General features: G+C 44.8%; 1 protein-coding gene across 5 annotated transcripts; it reads right to left on the minus strand.

Moving 5' to 3' along the window:
* Positions 1 to 493: 493 nt before the first annotated feature.
* LOC112068587 (membralin) lies at positions 494 to 23,959 on the minus strand. Of its 5 annotated transcripts, XR_002893601.2 has the most exons (12): positions 22,874 to 23,959; positions 11,584 to 11,880; positions 11,384 to 11,486; positions 7,260 to 7,370; positions 6,076 to 6,198; positions 5,853 to 5,953; positions 5,577 to 5,634; positions 5,393 to 5,476; positions 4,839 to 4,971; positions 4,416 to 4,515; positions 2,835 to 3,828; positions 494 to 1,474 (listed from the first exon to the last, which is right to left on the minus strand). XR_002893601.2 is itself a non-coding variant. In XM_024135758.2 (11 exons), exons 1-11 carry the CDS (start codon positions 23,084 to 23,086, stop codon positions 3,025 to 3,027), a joined length of 2,127 nt encoding a protein of 708 aa, XP_023991526.1. In that variant the 5' UTR covers positions 23,087 to 23,959; the 3' UTR covers positions 494 to 3,024. The 5 variants fall into 5 exon arrangements, 4 of the variants coding, with proteins under 4 accessions (XP_023991526.1, XP_023991528.1, XP_023991527.1 ...); XM_024135758.2 differs by having other exon boundaries at positions 494 to 3,828; XM_024135759.2 differs by lacking the exon at positions 494 to 1,474 and having other exon boundaries at positions 3,471 to 3,828; positions 4,839 to 4,990.
* Positions 23,960 to 24,070: the final 111 nt, after the last annotated feature.

The following is a 24,070-nucleotide window of genomic DNA, read 5'->3' on the forward strand; positions in this document are numbered from 1 at the left end:
TTGTCAAGTGTACTTTGTGTTGTCTGCATTTTTACAGCTAGGTCCACAGAGGGAAAGTAGGGGTGTTTTCCTCATGGAAATGTTGGAATATTTCAGTGATAGAATAACAGGTGGTACCTGAACCATGTAATACTCATTAACTCTTTCCAAACATTTATACAAAAAAAACAGGGTGCCACTTTCTTTGACATGGGATCCTTTTGTTAATCAGGCGTTTCCCAAACTTGATCCTGGGGACCCCAAACGGTGCACGTTGTGGTTATTGGCTCAGCATTACATAGGCCTACCTAGCTGATTCAAATAATCGACTCAACTTTATTTGAATCAGCTGTGTAGTGCTAGGGCAAAAACCAAAACGTGTACCCCAGGTTCGAGTTTGGGAAATGCTGGCCTATTTCAACCTACAATAACCAGTGGTGCACGTAACCCTACCTACTGAAGGATAGGATTCACATAACCAATACTAGGACACACAAACAACCACACCAACGACAATTGTTTGTGCAAAGAATGCTTCTTCTGCACTTAGTTTACCGAACAGTTAAATACATTTGAATGAAAGAAGGAATCTAGTCCATCACAGATTGAAGGATTCATTTACATTGCCTAAAATGAGCTACAAATGGACAGCAACTGTTGCATTGCTACAATCATCGCGTTTTTTCTTACAGAACGGCATATAGGCACAGATAAAGAAATGGGTCATTGATGGAGCATATTTGTCACATCTGTAAAAGTATCCTCTTCTACAATGAACAAGACTCTTCTCTTTAAACTGACTTCCTGTCATATTGCACAATTTGGACCTTTCAAACCAGAACCACGTCCTCGGTCCTGCCCACTGCATAGCCATGACTACACCGCCACCCAAGTCACTGAACAGAAATGATTCTACTCCCGTCTCAATAGAACTAACAATGGAAAAGACTAACCCATTTTGCTAAATGTRCCTTGGTTATCGTGATTCCGTTGAAATATAAACCATTTCCCTCTGATGAGGCCACTATACGTCAAAAACCTGCTTAAATTCAACTGCTAAGGAAGTCTCAACATGCACTTCCAATAATAATATCTCATTTGGAATCATAAGGCATCAACATAAAGCTCTCTGGCCAGGACATTGTCCTGTTTCAACAGGATGTAGACATTGGAACATTGAACACATCTGTCATTATTCCCTGTTTATTCTGCCCTGCCAGTTTCTACTTCTATGGCGTTATAATTTTAAATTCTCTCGACTTCTATTACACCCTGTCCATCTTAGAACCGTGTTCAGCTGGTTCCAGAAAGGGGAAGCATGATGTATGTCAGGTCCATCTGATGACAGGTAGTTTGTCTCACAGTAGCATCTTACTAGGCTTGCAAGTCCAGTTTAGTCTCTCGTGAGCTATCGAACAAAGCAGTGGCCACACAAGTCTGGTAAAGTTTCCAAGGTAGTCTTCAGCAGCTTCATCATCATCATCGTCATCATCATCTGGAGGTTTTAAAACAAGAAACATTATGAAAATACGCTCTTTACCAAATTAAATTGGAGCGTCCAAGGTATGCAATTTCATCACAACTTGACATTTTGGCAGCTGAATGGTAGATCAATGACACATGTAATGGAGATTGGTTGTCGTGGTTACAATAGCTTTACCCTGAAGCCATTTAACATAGCCTGCTATCGTCTTGTGCTAGTCTGAAGCAAAGACCTGTGTGTTACCAGCTTAGAATGGGCTGCCGTCAGCTGATGCCCTGCACCAGAAAACATCCTAATACAACTTCATTCTTACGGTCACATGCTCCTCTTTTGGAATACAGGATGTAAGGCAAGGTTTCACAAACTCCTTCCTGGCCCCCCCGGGTGCATGTTTAGGTATTTGCCCGAGCACCACAGAGCTGATTCAAAGAACCAACTCATTATCAAGCTTTGATTATTTGAACAAAACATGCACCCAGGGGGGGTTCTTGAGTTTGGGAACCACGGGGTCTAAAGGGCCACAGGGACGAGTATAGTGACTTAACATTAAAGACCATGATACAGGTGTCTGGTCAAGCCTTCCAGTTGATCATGTATCTGCACAGTGAAGCGATTGCAATTTGAAAGACAAAACCTGGTAATGAGTTATGGGTGAGAAAATGGGCCTAGTGTCCTGACGGTACACAGAAAAGTTCCCAGAGGGAAGTAATGATGCAGGTTCACTCAAAAAAGGGGTTAAGACAAAATAAACTGCAGTCATGACAGCTCTTCTGCGGCTCAAGCAGTACGGGAGCAACTGCCAATCATCATAAGAGCAGTGGATTGGCAAAACATCCGAGCAAGGTCATCTACTTAACACTCAAAAACAGTGGATATCAACTCAATTTCCCACGATGCTCCAGTCAGGGATAGAGCTAGCTTGCGGAGCCAGTRGCCAGTTAGGACTACAACCTCCAAACTGTAGGAAAAAGTTGAGAGCTTGTGAGAAGTGGGGTTTGGCCAAGTATCATGACAAACCACAGCAACTTTATTAGCCTGTTTAACAGTTCTGAAAGAAAAATGAGCAACTCAAAACACAGGTTTTTTTTTTTTCTGGGTTTGAGGACCAGATGGAATGAATGGATGGATAGGACAAGAGGTCATGTGTTGCAGCCTTGTAGTCCACTGGGCTCTCAAAAGGAAACATACACCGCCATTTCCAAAGCCAGTCGAGACACCCCCTAACCAACAGAATCATCATCTTTAAGGAATTGTATATCACCAATGCAATAGGATTGATTATTTTACAAATACATTTTCCTCCCCAAAACATTTTTAAATCTCAAGGCAACAAAATGTATGTCAGGGTAGCCATTTCCGAACAATTGCACACCTTTGAAGAGAAGTTGAGGGGCGGGGCTTTTCTTTTCCTCAGCTTTCCATCCCCCTCTTCTTCTCCTTGGTGTCGTAAGAATGACATTACAGGAATAAAGRCACGTCGGCATCTTGCGGTGTTGGAAGAAGAATTGAGGGGGAGAAGATATGTTTCCTCTGCGTATGGGAGCATGTGTGTGTGGGGGGGCTCAGGATGGAGTGGGGCTGGGGGCTTCCTCTGTCTTGGAGTCCCAATCTGTGGGGCTCTGCCTGGGGCATTCTGGCTCCACAACCACTGCCCTACTGCAGTCTGTGTGTGGAAAAGGTGGTTGAGGAAGGGACGGCCTGACACTAGAGAAGCAAGTCTCTGCTTCCTGGAGTCCTCCCATTGGAGAGGGAGGAGGCAGGCCTGATCCTGCTGCACTGCCTCTACAGGCCACTATGGTTTTGATTTCCACTGCCATCAAGCTGGGACCGGTACCACTTGTGCTCTCTCCTCCACCACCCCCCCCCATTCGAATCTCCGCCACCACGCTGAGGCCTGCCTCAGAAACACCAACCCTCCCCACCCCTCTGGCCTCCCCCAGCAATCCCCCTGCTGTGCTCTCCAGCAAAGACCCCCCAGGTTGGGGGGCTGAGGAGGACAAGGCCTCCGTGATGATGGCTGTCGTCTCCGCCAACCAGTCCAGCTCCGTCGTCAACTCTCCTACGGCCCCTTCTAACGTGGCGCTCCCGGCCAGGCCGTTTGACTGGGAAGCCAGGGTCGCTGAACCTTGGGCCTGGGCCACTGAAGAAGCCAGGGGCTCATCTGGCGGTCGGACCTGGCCGTTGGCTTCCCCTCCCCGAGCTGGGGCTGCTGCAGCGGTGGTGGTGTTGTTGTTGAGGTTGTCCTGCAGGGCCGTCTGGTTGCCCCCCTGGCCCGCCAGCTGGTTCTGCAGCAGCATCTCCTGGATGCGGATCTGTTGCAGGATGGCCGGAAGCTCATAGTGGTGGAAGAAGTAGATCATGGAGTGCTAGGGATGGAGAAGACATGTAGGAGCTTAAAGTAAGTCTGTGTTTAAGTCATGGCGTTAGAAACAGGGCCTGGAGAGGCTATAACCTCGAACAAGAGGTGGCTGGCATTGGCTAAACTCTAGCCTAGGATGCTAATCTCTTTGGTCCAGCCACTAGCATTTGGGATAAACCATTAGAATCACACAGTCACTTCTATAGGGAAATAGATATATTCAGGACATTCATTTAAAATCGGTTTGAAAACACACCAACCCGATATTACCTTCTTAAGCGATTCGCTAAAATAAATATTATTCTATGTTTTGTTTGTTTACCATAACATCTAATGAATAATAAGCAAGTAGGCCACAATAACATGTCCACTTGCCTAAAGATGAAGCACTTTCCAGCTCAGTGTACTGAATAACTGGTGTGTAGGCCTCGTGAAAAAAAGGCGAAGCCTCTAGTGTTTTGACTGGGTGCTCGTATTCAAAATGCTGGAGGATGGAGTGTGTGGGCTACTAACTAAACACACACTTTGAAATCACACTACAGTTTGAGTGAGTTTATTTTCTCTAGTCAATTTCTTTCCTCCAACTCTTCTCACCTGTATGAAGAGCCAGGAGGTGACCAGAGCCAGGCTGCTGTACTGGCCGTTGAAGCGGTAGTGGTAGGCGTAGAACGCAAAGTGATACAGATAGAAGAACCTGCAGGAGACAGAGACAGCCTCCTTAGAGAGTAGCCACAAATAACTGGACTGACAGAGGAATGGAGACTGTCTGGAACTGGAGAGACAAAGTGATCAGTCGTATGGAGAGAATAAGTGATCAGTCGTATGGAGAGAATAAGTGATCAGTCGTATGGAGAGAATAAGCGAATGAGTTAAACTGACTACATAGAAACACAGCAAATAGTCTTCATGTTCCAAGGGCCCTTTCTCTCTGCCCATCCCCATTCGATGCAAGATAGGAGGGTATCAATGGTTTATATCAGCTATTGGCATTTGCTGGTGTTGGTGTGTGGAACTCACCTCAGCCAATGACGTTTGCTGGTGTTTGTGTGGCAGCAGATGGCGTCGTACTGGTCGGCCAGCCACACGATGAGGATGATGTAGAAGGCGGTGGTGGTGTCGTTGAAGAACTCCGACATGATGGCCTCCATGCCTGGGAGAGAGGGAGAGATCTGTACCACCTGTTCAATCTAGAAACCGTCACAAGACCCAGCTTGTTGTAGTTACATATGCAGTCGAATATGTTGGCACCCTTGGCACTTTACAATGGAGCGCAATAGACAGAAAGTTACGTTTTCTCTTTTCAAAACTTGTTGAATTACTTTTTTACCATGTAGGCACCTACAACAGGTGAGAAATTACACAGTAAATGAGAATCATTGCCACCAACCAAATGTATTCGAATTTTAAATAATTTAGTCCGGGCCATTTTAAATCATACAAATACACACATAAACAAAGTATTTTCAATTTCATCTTATTTTAGAAGAAACGGTGAATCACGCAAAGGTGCCAATATATTTGACCGCATCTGTAACTGTAGAGATGGCGACTCAATGGTATGACACTCTTACCCACGAGAGCCAGGATGACGGTAAGCAGAGGCGCTGCTGGGAAAGCAATAGTCATGTTCATCTCCAACATCTGCAGAAGGTCCACTAGAGAAACAGAGGTTAAAGGTCAGAGATTGAGCATCTGGCATGTAGGGCATATAGAGATGTATTCTTCCAGGACTACTAGAGTTGAGGGGTGACTCACCAATGAAGACAAAGATCTGGTGGTGGGAATAGCGCAGCAGCATAGACACTGACAGGGTCTGTAGACACAGAGAAGGAAATAGACAACAGCTTAACTTATCTTTCATGAATAACCCAGGGAGTTAGTTAAGCACCAGTTAATTTATCATACCAAATATGTTGTATTGTTTGTGAAACTTCAGAGTAAAGAACCTAAATGAAGGTTTCTCATGGGCRACATTTAACCCTTTGGATTTGATGCAAGTTCGACAAAAGGTGTYTGGAGATTGCTACTTACGAATATTACCATGATGACAAAGGCAGCCAGGTAGGAGGTGCGAGCCATCCACATGCTGACAAATCGGTAGTGTTCTCCGGACACCACATTCCTGAGAAAGCCTGTTCTCACACAGAGCACCGGTCAGAAACACACACACAGGCCTTTGCACACCACCAAGAAAAGAAAGATATGGGAGAATCCCTGACACACACACACACCTCCATCCCAAAGCACCATGTACCTTTGTCCTCCTCGTTCTCTGCCAGGGCCTTGACACTAGACATCAGGATGTCATCGTAGCCCAGGAACTCATCCAGGAGGAGGCGACTGAAGCTGTCCCCAAAGCAGTGATCCTTCATGGGGTCTGCACACACAGACACACACAGAGCCCCTCCTACCCTCTAACACTTGTTTGTGCTACCTGTAACAGACTTGTTAGAGTGTTATGATGACTACTTATCTTGAAGTGTTTTGCTGGCGATACCTGTGTTTCTACAACACCTACACCCTTTAAGCTCTGAATAAGAGCATCTGCTAAAAGACAAACGCTCATGTGAAAGTTAGCCGCGGACGCTCAACAAAAGGGTGGTCTGAGAGCCTTCAGCTTCAACTTCCGTTAATATGAGTGCAGCATTGTGTTTGCCAATATGACCTACGACCCAAATTAATTTATATTTCCTAATAAAAGTCCGTAGCTAGCTACAGTCCACCTTAGCCACCCAAGGCATAGGGGGGTTTTTGTACTAGGCACACCAGCAGGTAACTACTGATCAAACTAACTGCTGCTCATTGGCAAGCAAGTCAGTGGCCATACTTCCTATCCCTTTGTCAACTTCAGTTCCTATGACTGTGTCCACTGTAGTTCCTATGACTGTGTCCACTGTAGTTCCTATGACTGTGTCCACTGTAGTTCCTATGACTGTGTCCATGTAGTTCCTATGACTGTGTCCACTGTAGTTCCTATGACTGTGTCCACTGTAGTTCCTATGACTGTGTCCACTGTAGTTCCTATGACTGTGGTGTTACAGGTAGACTCAGAAAATTACATTTCCACGAGCAGCACCGCAGATATTGACATGAGAGAAATGAAAGACTTCGCTCTGTCATTGCGCATGTGCACAGGTTGGTTTCACACCGTTACAGCGTGGTAACCACGGGAGCAAAACAGCGGAGCGCTTCAACGCTCTTAGGTGTTGTGGAAATTGGCCCAGTATGCAGTTTACTTTCTGCATTTATGTCATTTCGATGAGTCTACCTTTAAGTAGGCTTAAGTTAATAACACAGCTTACCCAGGTACTGAATGACTGTTTATGACACCTGCTATGTCATGGTTAAGGTYGTGTTAAGTAGGCTTAACACAGCTCACCAGCTATGACTGTTCATGGCACCTGCCATCATGTGCTATGTCACTTTATAACAGCTTACCCAGTGTGACGACCATGACAGGGATGTTGAGGCGCTGCCGGGTGGTCTGGGACAAGCGGAGGAAGCCGTACTCCAGAGAGTACTCCACTATGTAATCCTCCTGAGGCCACACTGAAGGCACAGAGACACACACACACTCACAGGTAAGCAGCGCAGTTTACCACATCCCGTAGCTCACCAACCCCACTGCACACACGATTGCATTGGCCCCAGTGATGTACCCTTTGTAGCGCCTTACGGTCAGATACTGAGCAGTTGCCATACCATGCGGTGATGCAACCGGTCAGGATGCTCTAAGGTGCAGCTGTATAAACTTTTGAGGATCTGGGGACCCATGCCAAATCTTTTCAGTCTCCTGAGGGGGAAAAGGGGTTGTCATGCCCTCTTCACAACTGTCTTGGTGTGTTTGGACTATGATAGTTTGTTAGTGATGTGGACGCCAAGGAACTTGAAGCTCTTGACCCGCTCCACTTCAACCCCGTCAATGTTAATGGGGACCTGTTCGTCCTTCCTTTTCCTGTAGTCCACGGTCAGCTCCTTTATATTGCCCACATTGAGAGAGGTTGTTGTCCTGGCAGTCTCTGACCTCCTCCCTATAGGCTGTCTCAAATCATGAGAATCTCATCTTTCTAATTATCTAAGTCTGGGCAGCAAGCTCGGTTGTCATCAAATGCTAGCCCCAAAATAATTTTTGCCCTTGGAACGCTGAGCTCCCTCCATTACTTTCCTATGGAGAGGCATGCCGGTCTATTTCGCCAAATATCACACAATGTGTATATTCAAGTTGGGCACCGTTTTAAAATCAGGAGAACCTCCTCTTTGTAATTATGCAAGCCTGGGCAGCGAGCTCGTTTGTCATCGATCACTAGACCAGAAATAGTAGGGGGGAAATGAAATTCTATCTCATTACGCAGACATAAGCACAGTTGACACCATCGAGGTGCGGATGTTACTTTCTACACAAGTTGTTTTCCCCCCAGTTTCGTCCGACGAACAGATTGTAGTGGTAAAATAAAAAGGGAAACATTTGTTTGTGCCATTTAGGCGAAATTGAATTCTAAGCATCACTCCAGTCAAAACAGGCTCTACGAACGTTCGATTCCATTTATTTGCTATGGGCTRGCGCTAGTGTTCCAGCTTAGTCAAATMTATTTAGCTGTTTTTCAACCTTTGGTGAATTTTGACTCGTTCTGTTGTCCAGCCTAGCAATGGAAGAATAGAGTCTGCAGACAACCGACGCATAAAGCAGCAGAACGTGTAGAGTTTTTACAAGAGTATGTAACACTGAAAGCTTCAGTTTACATTGACAAGCTATTAGCAAGTTAGACATACCATGACATTTCCCCCCCCATTTCGAAGTCCCCACATCATGCATTGAGCTAAATATTAACTTACCTTGCATTCACTATAAAGTAGTGGGTGGTGGTCACGAAGATGACTGAAGTGTTGCCACCGTTCGCAGCGATTTTTTGTTGCATATTCTGTAGACAGGGCGATCATCTTCGATTAAGTTTCCCTCAGCACTCTTGTAAAACCCCAAATATGACCCCACTTCAAATTTGGTCCTATTAGAAGGCTGAAAACTCTCGAGTGCTGTCACTGCCTTCCATGTTTTCACACAAAACATAACCCACGTTGCATGCTACACCGGTGTCAGACAGTTGCTAACTTTGCTTGAGGCTGGACAGTATTTACCGTGAGTTTTTCAAAATCGCGGTAATCAAACACGGTTTTAATGATAATTACAATTTGAAACAGTAATACTAAACGTCGGGAATTTTACAGTAGTTTATCGTGAAACCGGTAACCGTTTCATCCCTAGACGTAATCATTTAGGCAGGTTACCTTCACTATCTTGGGCACAGGGACTATGGTGGTCTGTTTGAAACATGTATGTATTACAGACTCGGCCAGGGAGAGGTTGAATATGTCAGTGAAGACACTTGCTAGTTAGTCTGTGCATGCTTGGAGTACACATCCTGGTAATCTGTCTGGCCCTGCGGCCTTGTGAATGTTGAGCTGTTTAAAAGGTCTTGCTCACATCGGCTACGGAGAGTGTGATCACACAGTCATCCGGGAACAGCTGGTGCTCTCAAGCATGCTTCAGTGTTTCTTGCCTCAAAGCGAGCATAAAAAAGGGCAGCTCGCGGCTGAGTTTCCCCTTTGTAGTCCGTAAAAGTTTCCAAGCCCTGCCACATCTGACGAGCGTCAGAGCCAGTGTAGTAGGATTCAATCTTCGTTCTGTATTGATGCTTTGTTTTTTTACCCATTTTTCTCCCCAATTTCATGGTATCCAATTTGTAACGCTTTGCCTGTTTGATGGTTCGTTTGAGGGCATAGCAGGATTTCTTATAATAGTCCGGATTAGTATCCCGCCACTTGAAAGTAGAAGCGCTAGCCTTTAGCTCAGTGCGGATGTTGCCTGTAATCCATGGCTTCTAGTTGGGAAATGTACATATGGTCACTGTAGGGACAACGTCGTTGATGCACTGATTGATGAAGCCGGTGACTGTGGTGGTATACTCCTCAATGCCATTAGATGAATCCCGGAACATATTCCAGTCTGTGCTAGCAAAACAGTCATGTAGCYAAGCATCCGCGTCATCTGACCACTTCCGTATTGAGCMAGTCACTGGTGCCTCCTGCTTTAATTTTWGCTTGTAAGTAGGAATCAGGAGGATAGAATTATGGTCAGATTTGCCAAATGGAGGGCGYGTTTTGTATGCGTCTTTGTGTGTGGAGTAAAGGTGGTCTAGTTTCTCTCCTCTGGTTGCACGTAACATGCTGGTAGAAATGAGGTACGGTGGATTTAAGTTTGTCTGCATTAAAGTCCACGGCCACTAGAAGCGCCGCTTCTGAATGAGCATTTTCTTGTTTGCTTAAGGCCTTATACAGCTCATTGAGTGCGGTCTTAGTGCCAGCATTGGTTTGTGGTGGTAAATAGACGGCTACGAATAATATAGATGTGAACMCTCTTGGTAGATAGTGTGGTCTACAGCTTATCATGAGCTATTCTACTTCAGGCAAGCAATTCCTCAAGACTTCTTTAATATTAGACATTGCGCACCAGTAGTTATTGACAAATAGACACACCCCTCGTCTTACCAGACGTAGCTGCTCTGTCCTGCCGAAAAACAGGYAAGCCAGCCAGCTCTATACACTCCGTGTAGTCGTTCAGCCATATCTCAGTGAACACAAGATATTACAGTTTAATGTCCCTTTGGTAGGACATTCTTAAATCGTAGATCGTCCAGTTTGTTTTCCAGTGATTGCACGTTGGCCAAAAATATCGAGGGTAGTGGTGGTTTACTCACTCGCCGAAGAATTCTCATAAGACACCCCCTGTATTTTCATATTTTCTTCACGCGAATGACGGGGATGAGGGCCTGGTCTCCGGGAAGCAGTATATCCTTTGCGTCAGATTCATTAAAGAAAAAATATTTGTCCAGTTCAAGGTGAGTAATCGCTGTTTTGATGTCCAGAAGCTCTTTTTGGTCATAAGAGAAAGTAGCAGCAACATTATGTACAAAATGAGTTACAAAAAAATGCAGTTAGGAGCCATCCCCTCCGGCGTCACTGTGACCATCTAAAAGCAAATTACGGAAAGGAGGACTCAGGTTTACACAGACCATGCATAGCACAGAAAAACACTTATGCAAAGGCAATTTAGAAAGGTTGAAACCAATGCAAGGACAGACAGGGTCAAAGGCACACAACCCAAACTGGGCCTAAACTAAAGTCTGTCTCTCAACTGCTACTGCTGGCCCAATCTACAAAGGGTCAGCTCCAAGCCCACACACAGTCTTTGTCTGTGCACAGCCAGGGCCCACTGGGGAGGTGAGATGGCATCGCAACATGGCCACACAGTCTGATTCAAACAATGCTCCTTGACAACAACTACAAGAAGTCGTCGAGGGGCAGAAGACAAGGGAACACATTTTTGGAATGGAATCATGGGGGTGACTAATGACAAAAAGATGTCTGGAAGGGAAGATCAGGGAGCTAACTAGCAGGAAGAGGAAGAAAGGAGTGGATTGAGGATTTCTCACTCACTGGGGGGTTGAGTTAACCTGCTCGAGTTAGCATCTCAATCTGGGAGACTGTCTCCCTCAGCGGCTGCATACCTTTAGTGGGCGCCTGGCTGAAGGAGAGGTCCTGGCTGTCGTTGAGGCCCCCTCCCCCACCACTCAGTGAGGGCTTCAGCCGCGGCTCGATGTCAAGCTCAAACTGACGAAGAAAAGAGAAAAAGACTTAGTGAGTTAATGTATAAATGATGCAGGATTATTGGTCTCTCAGCCCCTCCACACCAGTAGCGGTGTCTCACCCTCACAGAACTGTTGTCAAACATCTCCAGGGTCATCTCCTCCTCGTCCTCCTCCTCGTGGTGGAGCGCGGCCAGGCCCAGCCCTCCTCCCTCCCCCTCTGGCTCCTTGACCAGGCCCTGGAGACCGTCTGAGTCGTAGAACTGCAGGAAGATGGGCGCACGCGACGAGTTGCGCTGGATCTCCACTCGCAGGATGCCGTCACGCGGCCACTTCTCCCGAACGTGCTCCAGGCAGTTGATAGGCGAGCGTGAGAAAGCGATGTGGATATAGGCCAGGATGAAGAGAATAAAGAGTGCCTGGTGGAAGAAGAGGGTGGAAGGCATTAACTTATGGCAGATGGAGTCTAGAGCAGTATTGAGATGGAGGTCAATTTGGGATTGGCCTTTACATATGTTTAATGGTGCAAAGGGGACACATTTACTAGGATACATGTTTTTGTACGTTCCCCCTCCTGCACCATTGTTAATGTTGATGACAAACACATTGAAGGAAAAAGGATATAATATATACACTGCTCAAAAAAATAAAGGGAACACAAACAATGTAACTCCAAGTCAATCACACTTCTGTGAAATCAAACTGTCCACCTAGGAAGCAACACTGATTGACAATAAATTTCACATGCTGTTGTGCAAATGGAATAGACAAAAGGTGGAAATTATAGGCAATTAGCAAGACACCCCCAATAAAGGAGTGGTTCTGCAGGTGGTGACCACAGACCACTTCTCAGTTCCTATGCTTCCCTGGCTATGTTTGGTCACTTTTGAATGCTGGCGGTGCTTTCACTCTAGTGGTAGCATGAGACGGAGTCTACAACCCACACAAGTGGCTCAGGTAGTGCAGCTCATCCAGATGGCACATCAATGCGAGCATTGGCAAGAAGGTTTGCTGTGTCTGTCAGCGTAGTGTCCAGAGCATGGAGGCGCTACCAGGAGACAGGCCAGTACATCAGGAGACGTGGAGGAGGCCGTAGGAGGGCAACAACCCAGCAGCAGGACCGCTACCTCCGCCTTTGTGCAAGGAGGAGCACTGCCAGAGCCCTGCAAATGACTCCAGCAGGCCACAATGTGCATGTGCCAGCATATGGTCTAACAAGGGGTCTGAGGATCTCATCTCGGTACCTAATGGCAGTCAGGCTAACTCTGGCGAGCACATGGAGGGCTGTGGCGGCCCCACAAAGAAATGCCACCCCACACCATGACTGACCCACCGCCAAACCGGTCATGCTGGAGGATGTTGCAGGCAGCAGAACGTTCTCCACGGCGTCTCCAGACTCTGTCACGTCTGTCACATGTGCTCAGTGTGAACCTGCTTTCATCTGTGAAGAGCACGGGCGCGCAAGTGGCGAATTTGCCAATCTTGGTGTTCTCTGGCAAATGCCAAACGTCCTGCACGGTGTGGGGCTGTAAGCACAACCCCCACCTGTGGACGTCGGCCCTCATACCACCCTCATGGAGTCTGTTTCTGACGGTTTGAGCAGACACAGCAACCCTTCTTGCCCATGCTCGCATTGATGTGCCATCCTGGATGAGCTGCACTACCTGAGCCACTTGTGTGGGTTGTAGACTCCGTCTCATGCTACCACTAAAGTGAAAGCACCGCCAGCATTCAAAAGTGACCAAAACATCAGCCAGGAAGCATAGGAACTGAGAAGTGGTCTGTGGTCACCACCTGCAGAACCACTCCTTTATTGGGGGTGTCTTGCTAATTGCCTATAAATTTCCACCTTTTTTCATTCCTCCATTGCCACAACAGCATGTGAAATTTATTGTCAATCAGTGTTGTTTCCAAGTGGACAGTTTGATTTCACAGAAGTGTGATTGACTTGGAGTTACATTGTGTTGTTTAAGTGTTCCCTTTATTTTTTTGAGCAGTGTATATATATATATATCATTTTAGTGCTAGAGGCATCACCACAGACCCGGGTTCGATCCCGGGCTGTATCACAACCGACCGTGATCGGGAGTCCCATAGGGTCGTACAATTGGTCCAGCGGGTTAGGGGAAGGTTCGGCCGGGGGGGGTTTAAACTTGACTCATCGCGCTCTAGCGACTCCTTGTGGCAGGCCGGGAGCCTGCATGCTGACCTCAGTTGTCAGGTGAATGGTGTTTCCTCCGACACATTGGTGCAGCTGGCTTCCGGGTTAAGCGGGCCGGTGTTAAGAAGTGAGGTTTGGCGGGTCATGTTTTGGAGGATGCATTACTTTACCTTTGCCTCCCGAGCAAATTGGGGAGTTGCAGCGATGAGACATGATCGAAATTGGGGAGAAAAAGTGGGTAAAATACAAAAAATAAAAATAAGTTATTGCACACAAGACACCTGTCTGAGTGGACTAACCCATTGCGGAGGACACAGGGATGGCACACCAGTAGCACCGGAAGTCCATTGACCTTAATTACCAATCTACAATATTTGTTTGGTTACGTTAATTTGTGTTAAATGCATTTAATAAATTATTATTCCACTCTTACTGTTGTACTTGTAGGGGTGGACACATTGTTTGCAGAGCACACAACGTAGGCTACACAAAAGTTTGTTCATTTCATTACATTTGAGTTGTGAATTTATTCATTGTCTTTCGCTTGGAGCGCGCCTGTCAATCTTGAGTAAGGACACGCACCTGATTACACAAAGTAGGACTAGTCTACCTGGCCTGCGCGCAAATGTAGACCTATAAAATGTGCCCATTTGGGGATCGGATTCAAATTCTGTTTGTCTTAACTCACCACCACTAATGAGCTGTGGAGCTTCTCAAGTAAATGTTTTCACCTCAAAAAGCAAGTAAACAAAGTCTGTTTTTACATCCATTGAGAATGACAATAGTTCCTCAACGTAGCACATTTGAAAAATTGTTCCACCTCTCTCCCTTTCGATTACCACTAGCATGAAAGGGGAAAAGAGGTAATGCTCTGATTCGGTGGAAACTTCATAAAATAGGCCTACCTGGTTATCAAATCAAAGTTTGTCACGTGCGCCGAATACAACAGGTGTAGACCTTACAGTGAAATGCTTACTTACAGGCTCTAACCAATAGTGCAAAAAAAGTGTGTGTGTGTGTGTGTGTGTGGAGGTAAGTAAAGAAATAAAACATTTGAAAATAACAGTAGCAAGGCTATATACAGACACCGGTTAGTCAGGCTGATTGAGGTAGTATGTACATGTAGATATGGTTAAAGTGACTATGCATATATAATGAACAGAGAGTAGCAGTAGCGTAAAAGAGGGGGTGGTGGGTGGGACACAATGCAGATAGCACGGTTAGCCAATGTGCGGGAGCACTGGTTGGTCGGCCCAATTGAGGTAGTATGTACATGAATGTATAGTTAAAGTGACTATGCATATATGATAAACAGAGAGTAGCACCAGCGTAAAAAGAGGAGGGGGGGGGGGGGGGGGGGGCACACAAGGCAAATAGTCCGGGTAGCCATTTGGTTACCTGTTCAGGAGTCTTATGGCTTGGGGGTAAAAACTGTTGAAAGGCCTTTTTGTCCTAGACTTGGCACTCCGGTACCGCTTGCCATGCGGTAGTAGAGAGAACAGTCTATGACTGGGGTGGCTGGGGTCTTTGACAATTTTTTGGGCCTTCCTCTGACACCGCCTGGTGTAGAGGTCCTGGATGGAAGGCAGCTTAGCCCCAGTGATGTACTGGGCCGTACCCACTACCCTCTGTAGTGCCTTGCGGTCAGAGGCCGAGCAATTGCTGTACCAGGCAGTGATGCAACCGGTCAGGATGCTCTCGATGTTGCAGCTGTAGAACCTTTTGAGGATCTCAGGACCCAAGCCAAATCTTATCAGTTTCCTGAAGGGGAATAGGCTTTGTCGTGTCCTCTTCACGACTGTCTTGGTGTGTTTGGACCATTCTAGTTTGTTGTTGATGTGGACACCAAGGAACTTGAAGCTCTCAACCTGCTCCACTACAGCCGTCGATGAGAATGGGGGCGTGCTCGGTGCTCCTTTTCCTGTAGTCCACAATCATCTCCTTAGTCTTGGTTACGTTGAGAGATAGGTTGTTATTCTGGCACCACCCGACCAGGTCTCTGACCTCCTCCCATATAGGCTGTCTTGTCGTTGTCGGTGATCAGGCCTACCACTGTTGTTTCGTCTGCAAACCTAATGATGGTGTTGGATTCGTGCCTGGCCATGCAGTCGTGGGTGAACAGGGAGGGACTGAGCACGCACCCCTGGGGAGCTCCAGTGTTGAGGATCAGCGTGGCAGATGTGTTGCTACCTACCCTCACCACCTGGGGGCGGCCCGTCAGGAAGTCCAGGATCCAGTTGCAGAGTGAGGTGTTTAGTCCCAGGATCCTTAGCTTAGTGATGAGCTTTGAGGGTACTATGGTGTTGAACGCTGAGCTGTAGTCAATAAATAGCATTCTCACATAAGTGTTCCTTTTGTCCAGGTGGGAAAGGGCAGTGTGGAGTGCAATGGAGATTGCATCATCTGTGGATCTGTTTGGACGGTTTGCAAATTGGAGTGGGTCTAGAGTTTCTGGGATAATGGTGTTGATGTGAGCCATTTCAAAGCACTTCATGGCTACGGACGTGAGTGCTACGGGTCTGTAGTCATTTAGGCAGGTTGCCTTCGTGTTCTTGGGCACAGGGACTATGGTGGTCTGCTTGAAACATGTTGGTATTACAGACTCAATCATGGACATGTTGAAAATGTCAGTGAGGACACCTGCCAGTTGGTCAGCACATGCCCGGAGRACACGTCCTGGTAATCCGTCTGGCCCCGCAGCCTTGTGTATGTTGACCTGTTTTAAGGTCTTACTCATGTCGGCTACGGAGAGTGAGCTCACACAGTCTTCCGGAACAGCTGATGCTCTCATGCACGCCTCAGCATTGCTTGCCTCGAAGCGAGCATAGAAGTGATTTAGCTCGTCTGGTAGGCTCGTGTCACTGGGCAGCTCGCGGCTGTGCTTCCTTTTGTAGTCCTGCTTGTAAGCAGGAATCAGGAGGATAGAGTTGCGGTCGGATTTACCAAATGGAGGGCGAGGGAGAGCTTTGTACGTGTCTGGAGTACAGTTGATCTAGAATTGTTTTCCCTCTGGTTGCACATTTAACATGTTGATGGAAATTTGGTAGAACTGATTTAAGTTTCCCTGCATTAAAGTCTCCGGCCACTAGGAGCGCCGCCTCTGAGTGGTTTCCTGTTACAGCTGACTGAGTGCGGTCTTAGTGCCAGCATCTGTTTGTGGTGGTAAATAAACAGCCACGAAAAGTATAGCTGAGAACTCTAAGCAAGTAGTGTGTCCTGCAATTTATCACAATATACTCTACTTCAGGCGAGCAAAATCTAGAGACTTCCTTAYATRTCGTGCACCAGCTGTTGTTTACAAATATGCACAGACCGCCCCCCCTRGTCTTACKGGAGTGTGCTGTTCTATCCTGCCGGTGCAGCGTATATCCCGCTAGCTGAATATCCATGTCGTCATTCAGCCACGGTTACTTCTTATCCCTTGTGCAAATAGCCTACAGCAGTGTGTCTCTGAGGGCCCAGAATATTTTCTACAATGTTGTAAGTTTGCTAGCACGCGCGTCCCCTGGACCAAGCTAATACAATAGTTGATACAATGTTTCCAGTTCCTTGCAGACAGGCCATGCCTAGCCAATTTTTTTAAATCGGGATATTTGACCTGCGGGCTCAAATCAAATGTATTTATAAAGCCCTTCTTACATCAGCTGATATCTCAAAGTGCTGTACAGAAACKCCGCCTAAAACCCCAAACAGCAAGCAATGCAGGTGTAGAAGCACGGTGGCTAGGAAAAACTCCCTAGAAAGGCCAGAACTTAGCCTGGTTCCTCTCTAGGTTTCTTCCTATGAGGGGTGGCCAGTCCTCTTCTGGCTGTGCCAGGTGGAGATAACAGAACGTGGCCAAGATATTCAAATGTTCATAGATGACCAGCAGGGTCAAATAACACTCAGGCTGCAATGTTTTTATTTGTTGTCTTTATGTAGGCTATTTTTACACATTGGCAACTTCCCTATTTGTGTTGTGGTACATTGGCAATGTGTAAAATTGGCAATACATTTAGATTTGTATCATTTAGATAACATTTTGATTTAACACATGACATTGAGATATGAAGAATTTATAAATTAAATTAAACTGTTCCACAAAAATGTGCATCAGAAAATCATAACTAGCACGCAGATCAGTAGAAATGGTACGATAACTTGGCACTCCAAATGGAAAAGGTTGCCGACCGCTGGTGTAGGCCAGCAGCAGTGGGAGAAGGGTTGAGAACAGACGATTCTCGGTCGACTAAGATTTGTTTTAGTTGGGGACAGGCCTTGTTCACAGGGTTTGAGGAGTAGCAGGGGGAGATTATATCAGGTTGGGGGCAATTCCTTTTCAATTCAGTCAATAAACCAAAATTCCAATTCTAAATCCAATGTTCCTCAATGCTTCTCACCAACCCTGGATCCTATATTTCAATGGGGGAGAAATYGCCTAAATGACGTCACAGAGGCTGCTTAGTGAATGCGCACACTACAAAGACAGTAGGWTAGATTCCTACAGAGAGCAGTCAGCGGAGGYAAAAAAGTGTGGTGCTAGAGAACTTGTCTATTTATAATGCTCCTCTTCAATAGGAAGCCAACACACTCAGAKCATCTAAAAGATGTTTGTATCCTTGTCGGTCCAAAGCTAAAGCGTCTGACAGAGGGAGAACACGCCATTTTGTTTCACATCCAATCAGTAGCGGGCAGCAGGGCTCTTATCGCCTGACTGTCTGATAACACACTCAGGCAGGCAGATTCCGACTGTCAGTGTTTTTTTTATTGTCACATACACCAGATAGGTGRAGTAAAATGTGTTTTACAGAGTCAACCATAGTAGTACTGCGACCCTGGAGCAAATTAGGGTTGCTTCCTCAAGGGCACGTCAACAGATTTTTCACCTRGTCAGCTCGGGTATTCAAACTAGCGACCTTCCAGTCACTGGTTCTAACTACTAGGCTACCTGCCGCCCTAGCTAACAGGTAGGCCTGGTGCACCTGTCACTGTTGACCCAACTGCTGCTCGCTCAGTGTGTTTACATGCACACACGCACATATGCATACACCTTGACTGCATAAAGCCCTTTCCAACATTCTCAATCTGATAGAATTCTGAAACTAGCTCCAACTGGAATTCCAAGTAGGAAACTCTGGCATCTTTCTATAGCTCCGACTTTCTGACCAGAAGATCACAGACATCATGATTTGATCAAGTTTTTTTCCTCCACAGAGTTCCCAGTTGTCTTAAAAGCACAATTACAGGCAGTAACTAGCCACTTCCCTATTTGTGTTGTGGTATGCAGGGCCTAATGCAGTGTTTCCCAAAAGGTACGAGTTTTGGGTTCTTGAGTTAGCCGAAAGCGGGCCTATACAGAGTAGAGGTCGACCGATTAAATCGGAATGGCCGATTAATTAGGGCCGATTTCAAGTTTTCATAACAATCGGAAATTTTGGACGCCGATTTTGACTTTTTTACACCTTTATTTAACTAGGCAAGTCAGTTAAGAACACACTTTAATTTTCAATGACAGCCTAGGAACGGTGGGTTAATAACTGCCTTGTTCAGGGGCAGAAAGACAGATTTTTACCTTGTCAGCTCGGGGATTCAATCTTGCAACCTTACGGTTAACTAGTCCAACGCTCTAACCGAATGCAGTAAGAAGCCAAGGTAAGTTGCTAGCTAGTATTAAACTTAACTTGTAAAAAACAATCAATCATAATCACTAGTTATAACTACACAAGGTTGATGATATTACTAGTTTAACTAGCGTGTCCTGCGTTGCATAMAATCGATGCAGTGCGCATTCGAAAAAGGACAGTCGTTGCTCCAACGTGTACCTAACCATAAACATCAATGCCTTTCTTAAAACCAATACACAGAAGTATATATTTTTTAAACGTGCATATTTAGCTAAAATAAATCCAAGTTAGCAGGCAATATTAACCAGGTGAAATTGTGTCACTTCTCTTGCGTTCATTGCACGCAGAGTCAGGTTATATGCAACAGTTTGGGTCGCCTAGCTCATTGCAAACTAATTTGCCAGAATTTTACGTAATTATGACATAACATTGAAGGTTGTGCAATGTAACAGGAATATTTAGACTTACGGATGCCACCCTTTAGATAAAATACGGAACGGTTCCATATTTCACTGAAAGAATAAACGTTTTGTTTGAGATGATAGTTTCCGGATTCGACCATATTAATGACCTAAGGCTCGTATTTCTGTGTGTTATGTTATAATTAAGTCTATGACTTGATAGAGCAGTCTGACAGAGATGGTAGGCACCAGCAGGCTCGTAAGCATTCATTCAAACAGCACTTTTGTGCGTTTTGCCAGCAGCTCTTCGCAATGCTTCAAGCATTGCGCTGTTTKTGACTTCAAGCCTATCAACTCCCGAGATTAGGCTGGTGTAACTGATGTGAAAAGGCTAGCTAGTTAGCGGGGTGCGCGCTAATAGCGTTTCAAACGTCACTCGCTCTGAGACTTGGAGTAGTTGTTCCCCTTGCTCTGCATMGGTAACGCTGCTTCGAGGGTGGCTGTTGTCGATGTGTTCCTGGTTCGAGCACAGGTAGGAGCGAGGAGAGGGACGGAAGCTATACTGTTACACTGGCAATACTAAAGTGCCTATAAGAACATCCAATAGTCAAAGGTATATGAAATACAAATCGTAGAGAGAGAAATAGTCCTATAATAACTACAAACSTAAAACTTCTTACCTGGGAATATTGAAGACTCATGTTAAAAGGAACCACCAGCTTTCATATGTTCTGAGCAAGGAACTTAAATGTTAGCTTTTTTACATGGCACATATTGCACTTTTACTTTCTTCACCAACACTTTGTTTTTGCATTATTTAAACCAAATTGAACAGGTTTCATTATTTATTTGAGGCTAAATTGATTTTATTGATGTATTATATTAAGTTAAAATAAGTGTTCATTCAGGATGGTTGTAATTGTCATTATTACAAATCAATAAATGTAAAAAAATATTATTTAAAAGTGTTTTTTTTAAATTATTATTATTATTATTATTATTATTTATTTTTTTAATCGGACGATTAATCGGTATCGGCTTTTTTTGGTGCTCTAATAATCGGTATCGGCGTTGAAAAATCATAATCGGTCGATCTCTAATACAGAGTGATAGCTAAATACAGTTGAAGTCGGAAGTTTACATCCACCTTAGCCAAATACATTTAAACTCAGTTTTTCACAATTCCTGACATTTAATCGTAGTAAAAATTCCATGTCTTAGGTCAGTTAGGATCACCACTTTAATTTAAGAATGTGAAATGTCAGAATAATAGTAGCAGGAATTATTTCTTTCAGCTTTTATTTCTTTCATCCCATTCCCAGTGGGTCAGAAGTTTACATACACTCAATTAGTATTTGGTAGCATTGCCTTTAAATTGTTTAACTCGGGTCAAACGTTTTGGGTAGCCTTCCACAAGCTTCCCAAAATAAGTTGGGTACATTTTGGCCCATTCATCGACAGAGCTGGTGTAACTGAGTCAGGTTTGTAGGCCTCCTTGCTCGCACAAGCCTTTTCAGTTCTMCCCACAAATTCTCTATAGGATTGAGGTCCCAGCTTTGATGGCCACTCCAATACCMTGACTTTGTTGTCCTTAAGCCATTTTTCCACAACTTCGGAAGTATGCTTGGGGTCATTGTCCATTTGGAAGACCTATTTGCGACCAAGCTTTAACTTCCTGACTGATGTCTCGAGATGTTGCTTCAACATATCCACATAATTTTCCGTCCTCATGATGCCATTTATTTTGTGAAGTGCATCAGTCCCTCCTGCAGCAAAGCACCCCCACAACATGATGCTGCCACCCCCATGCTTCACAGTTGGGATGGTGTTCTTTGGCTTGCAAACCTCCCCCTTTTTCCTCCAAACATAACAATGGTCATTATGACCAAACAGTTCTATTTTTGTTTCATCAGACCAGAGGACATTTCTTCAAAAAGTAGGATCTTTGTCCCCATCTGCAGTTGCAAACTGTAGTCTGGCTTTTTTATGACGGCTTTGGGGCAGTGGATTCTGTCTTGCTGAGCGGCCTTTCAGGTTATGTCGATATAGGACTTGTTTTACWGTGGATATAGATACTTTTGTACCCGTTTCCTCCAGCATCTTCATAAGGTCCTTTGCTGTTGTTCTGGGATTGATTTGCACTTTTTGCACCAAAGTACGTTCATCTCTAGGAGACAGAACGCGTCTCCTTCTTGAGCGGTATGACGGCTGCGTGGTCCAATGATGTTTATACTTGCGTACTATTGTTTGTACAGATTAACGTGGCACCTTCAGGCGTTTGGAAATTGCTCCCAAGGATGAACCAGACTTGTGGAGGTCTACAATTTTTTTCTGAGGTCTTGGCTGATTTCTTTTGATTTTCCCATGATGTCAAGCAAAGAGGCACAGAGTTTGAAGGTACGCCTTGAAATACATCCACAGGTACACCTCCAATTGACTCAAACGATGTCAATTAGCCTATCAGAAGCTTCTAAAGCCATGACATAATTTTCAGAAATTTTCCTAGCTGTTTAAAGGCAGTCAACTTAGTGTATGTAAACTTCTGACCCACTGGAATTGTGATATAGTGAAATAATCTGTCTGTAAACAGTTGTTGGAAAAATTACATGTCATGCACAAAGTAGATGTCCTAACRGACTTGCCAAAACTATAGTTTGCTTGCCTCGAAGCGAGCATAGAAGTGATTTAGCTCATCTGGTACGCTCGACTTCAARTGTACYTACATAGATTTGTTTATTTGGGCGGAATAGTTGTTACCACAGATCTGATGCATTCAAGTGGATTTTTTWAAACTTCTGTTCTACCAGATTAAGATCCAAACTAATCCACACATCAAAACAAAGGCTGGACTGCAAATGCAAAGTTTGTTAACAGAATGGGCACACAACATCACAAACCATCATTCTGTTACCAAACTTTGCATCTGCACTGTTCAAGTAAATGTTTTTGTAAAATGTTCAGTGGAAATTGTCAAAAGTAGTCCTTGTGCATAGTTGTATGGCTTGTTTAACTTCGCAATCATTGTTTTGTTTGACATACATTTTATAGTGAAAAATCTGAGTCAGCATCATTCTGTTACTGTGCAATTGCCCCTTTCCTGTGATAATTGAAAGTTATAAAAATGTATATACAACACTAATTTATTTGGAGCAAATTAGCCTACCGTCCCTGGTGAGTGTACTTGATATCATATCCTTGACATATTGTAGCCTACATGAAGGTAAAATCATGTGAGGGGAAGTCTTACCTTTAGTAGGATAAAAAACTCGAAGATTCTTCTGAAAGACGGTGGAAACAATCTGGCATAGGTAACTGCCATCTTGAAGAATAGMGCATGGAAAAGTCTGTCTCGAACACTGATGAGTGGGTTTTGGTTGATATTAGGGTTTCGTATCCTGTTCGCCCCGCCATTGTTATTTTGCGGGACGTTGTTGTTCGCGTTGCCCTGGTTTTCTGACATTTTATCTCTGGCAAGACGATTGATAGTGGCTTGTTAGCTATCTCAATCCAGGTCAAACGTGGCACCAAAAACTCCCCAACTGTAGAATGGTGCAAAACTGCATTAACCCAATGCAATAAAGCAGCTGTCAGTTTACACAGAACAGTCCATTTCTAGAGGTGACCAATTTGATGTCTTAATGGGCTGTGCTGCACTACGACCATGTCGTAGAAATAGATTATCCGGCTACAAACTCGTTCCACTAAAGTTAGCTAATGAGTTTCAATACAATTTAGCTAGCAASCAAACGGTTTGTATTTATCTAGTTAACAATGGCACTTGAAGGAATGTCAAAATCTTCTTTGCAATAAGCAATGTTCTATTAAGTTGTAGGCCTTATAACTAAGCGTCAGTCAGTCAACATTCACACCCAGGCTGGCAATCTAGTTACCTGCAACATAGCTATCATGCTAGCTACCACGCAACCTTCCGAAGAAACATTGACGATTATGGTGATGTTCTCGAGGTATATTCTTAGTATATTATGTTAAATTCGATGTTATGCAGTTGTCTCATTGCCAATCACCAGAAATGTCCCAATAAAGTTATTAATACCCTACTCACGCTACAATACGCTACTAGCTAGTGTCGCTGACGACGTTCAAGCTCTACCATGAGAACTGCCTTATTACTTTTTAGTCGAGACTGTCGATCATATATCTCAGATGGAAATGATAACTATGATTCCAGTTTGTGCTTGATTCATGAAAAAAAATCATCCCTTGCTCGTTAGTTGCTGCAATACTCTCAACGATTCCTTAACATAGCCTGGGAAGCAACAATAAGGCAAGACAACGTTTAAGAAAGAAAGCCTGACAAGAAGAGTCGATTCCCGCGAGCGCCCTCTGTAGATGGAACGGCCATACATACACATTTTTATAAAGAGATCATAGAAAAAGTAATATCCAWATAGTAAACATAATATGCTAGATGAAACGTGTTATT

The sequence above is a fragment of the Salvelinus sp. IW2-2015 genome, unplaced genomic scaffold (assembly GCF_002910315.2).
Source record: "Salvelinus sp. IW2-2015 unplaced genomic scaffold, ASM291031v2 Un_scaffold588, whole genome shotgun sequence".
Classification (NCBI taxonomy): Eukaryota; Metazoa; Chordata; class Actinopteri; order Salmoniformes; family Salmonidae; genus Salvelinus; species Salvelinus sp. IW2-2015.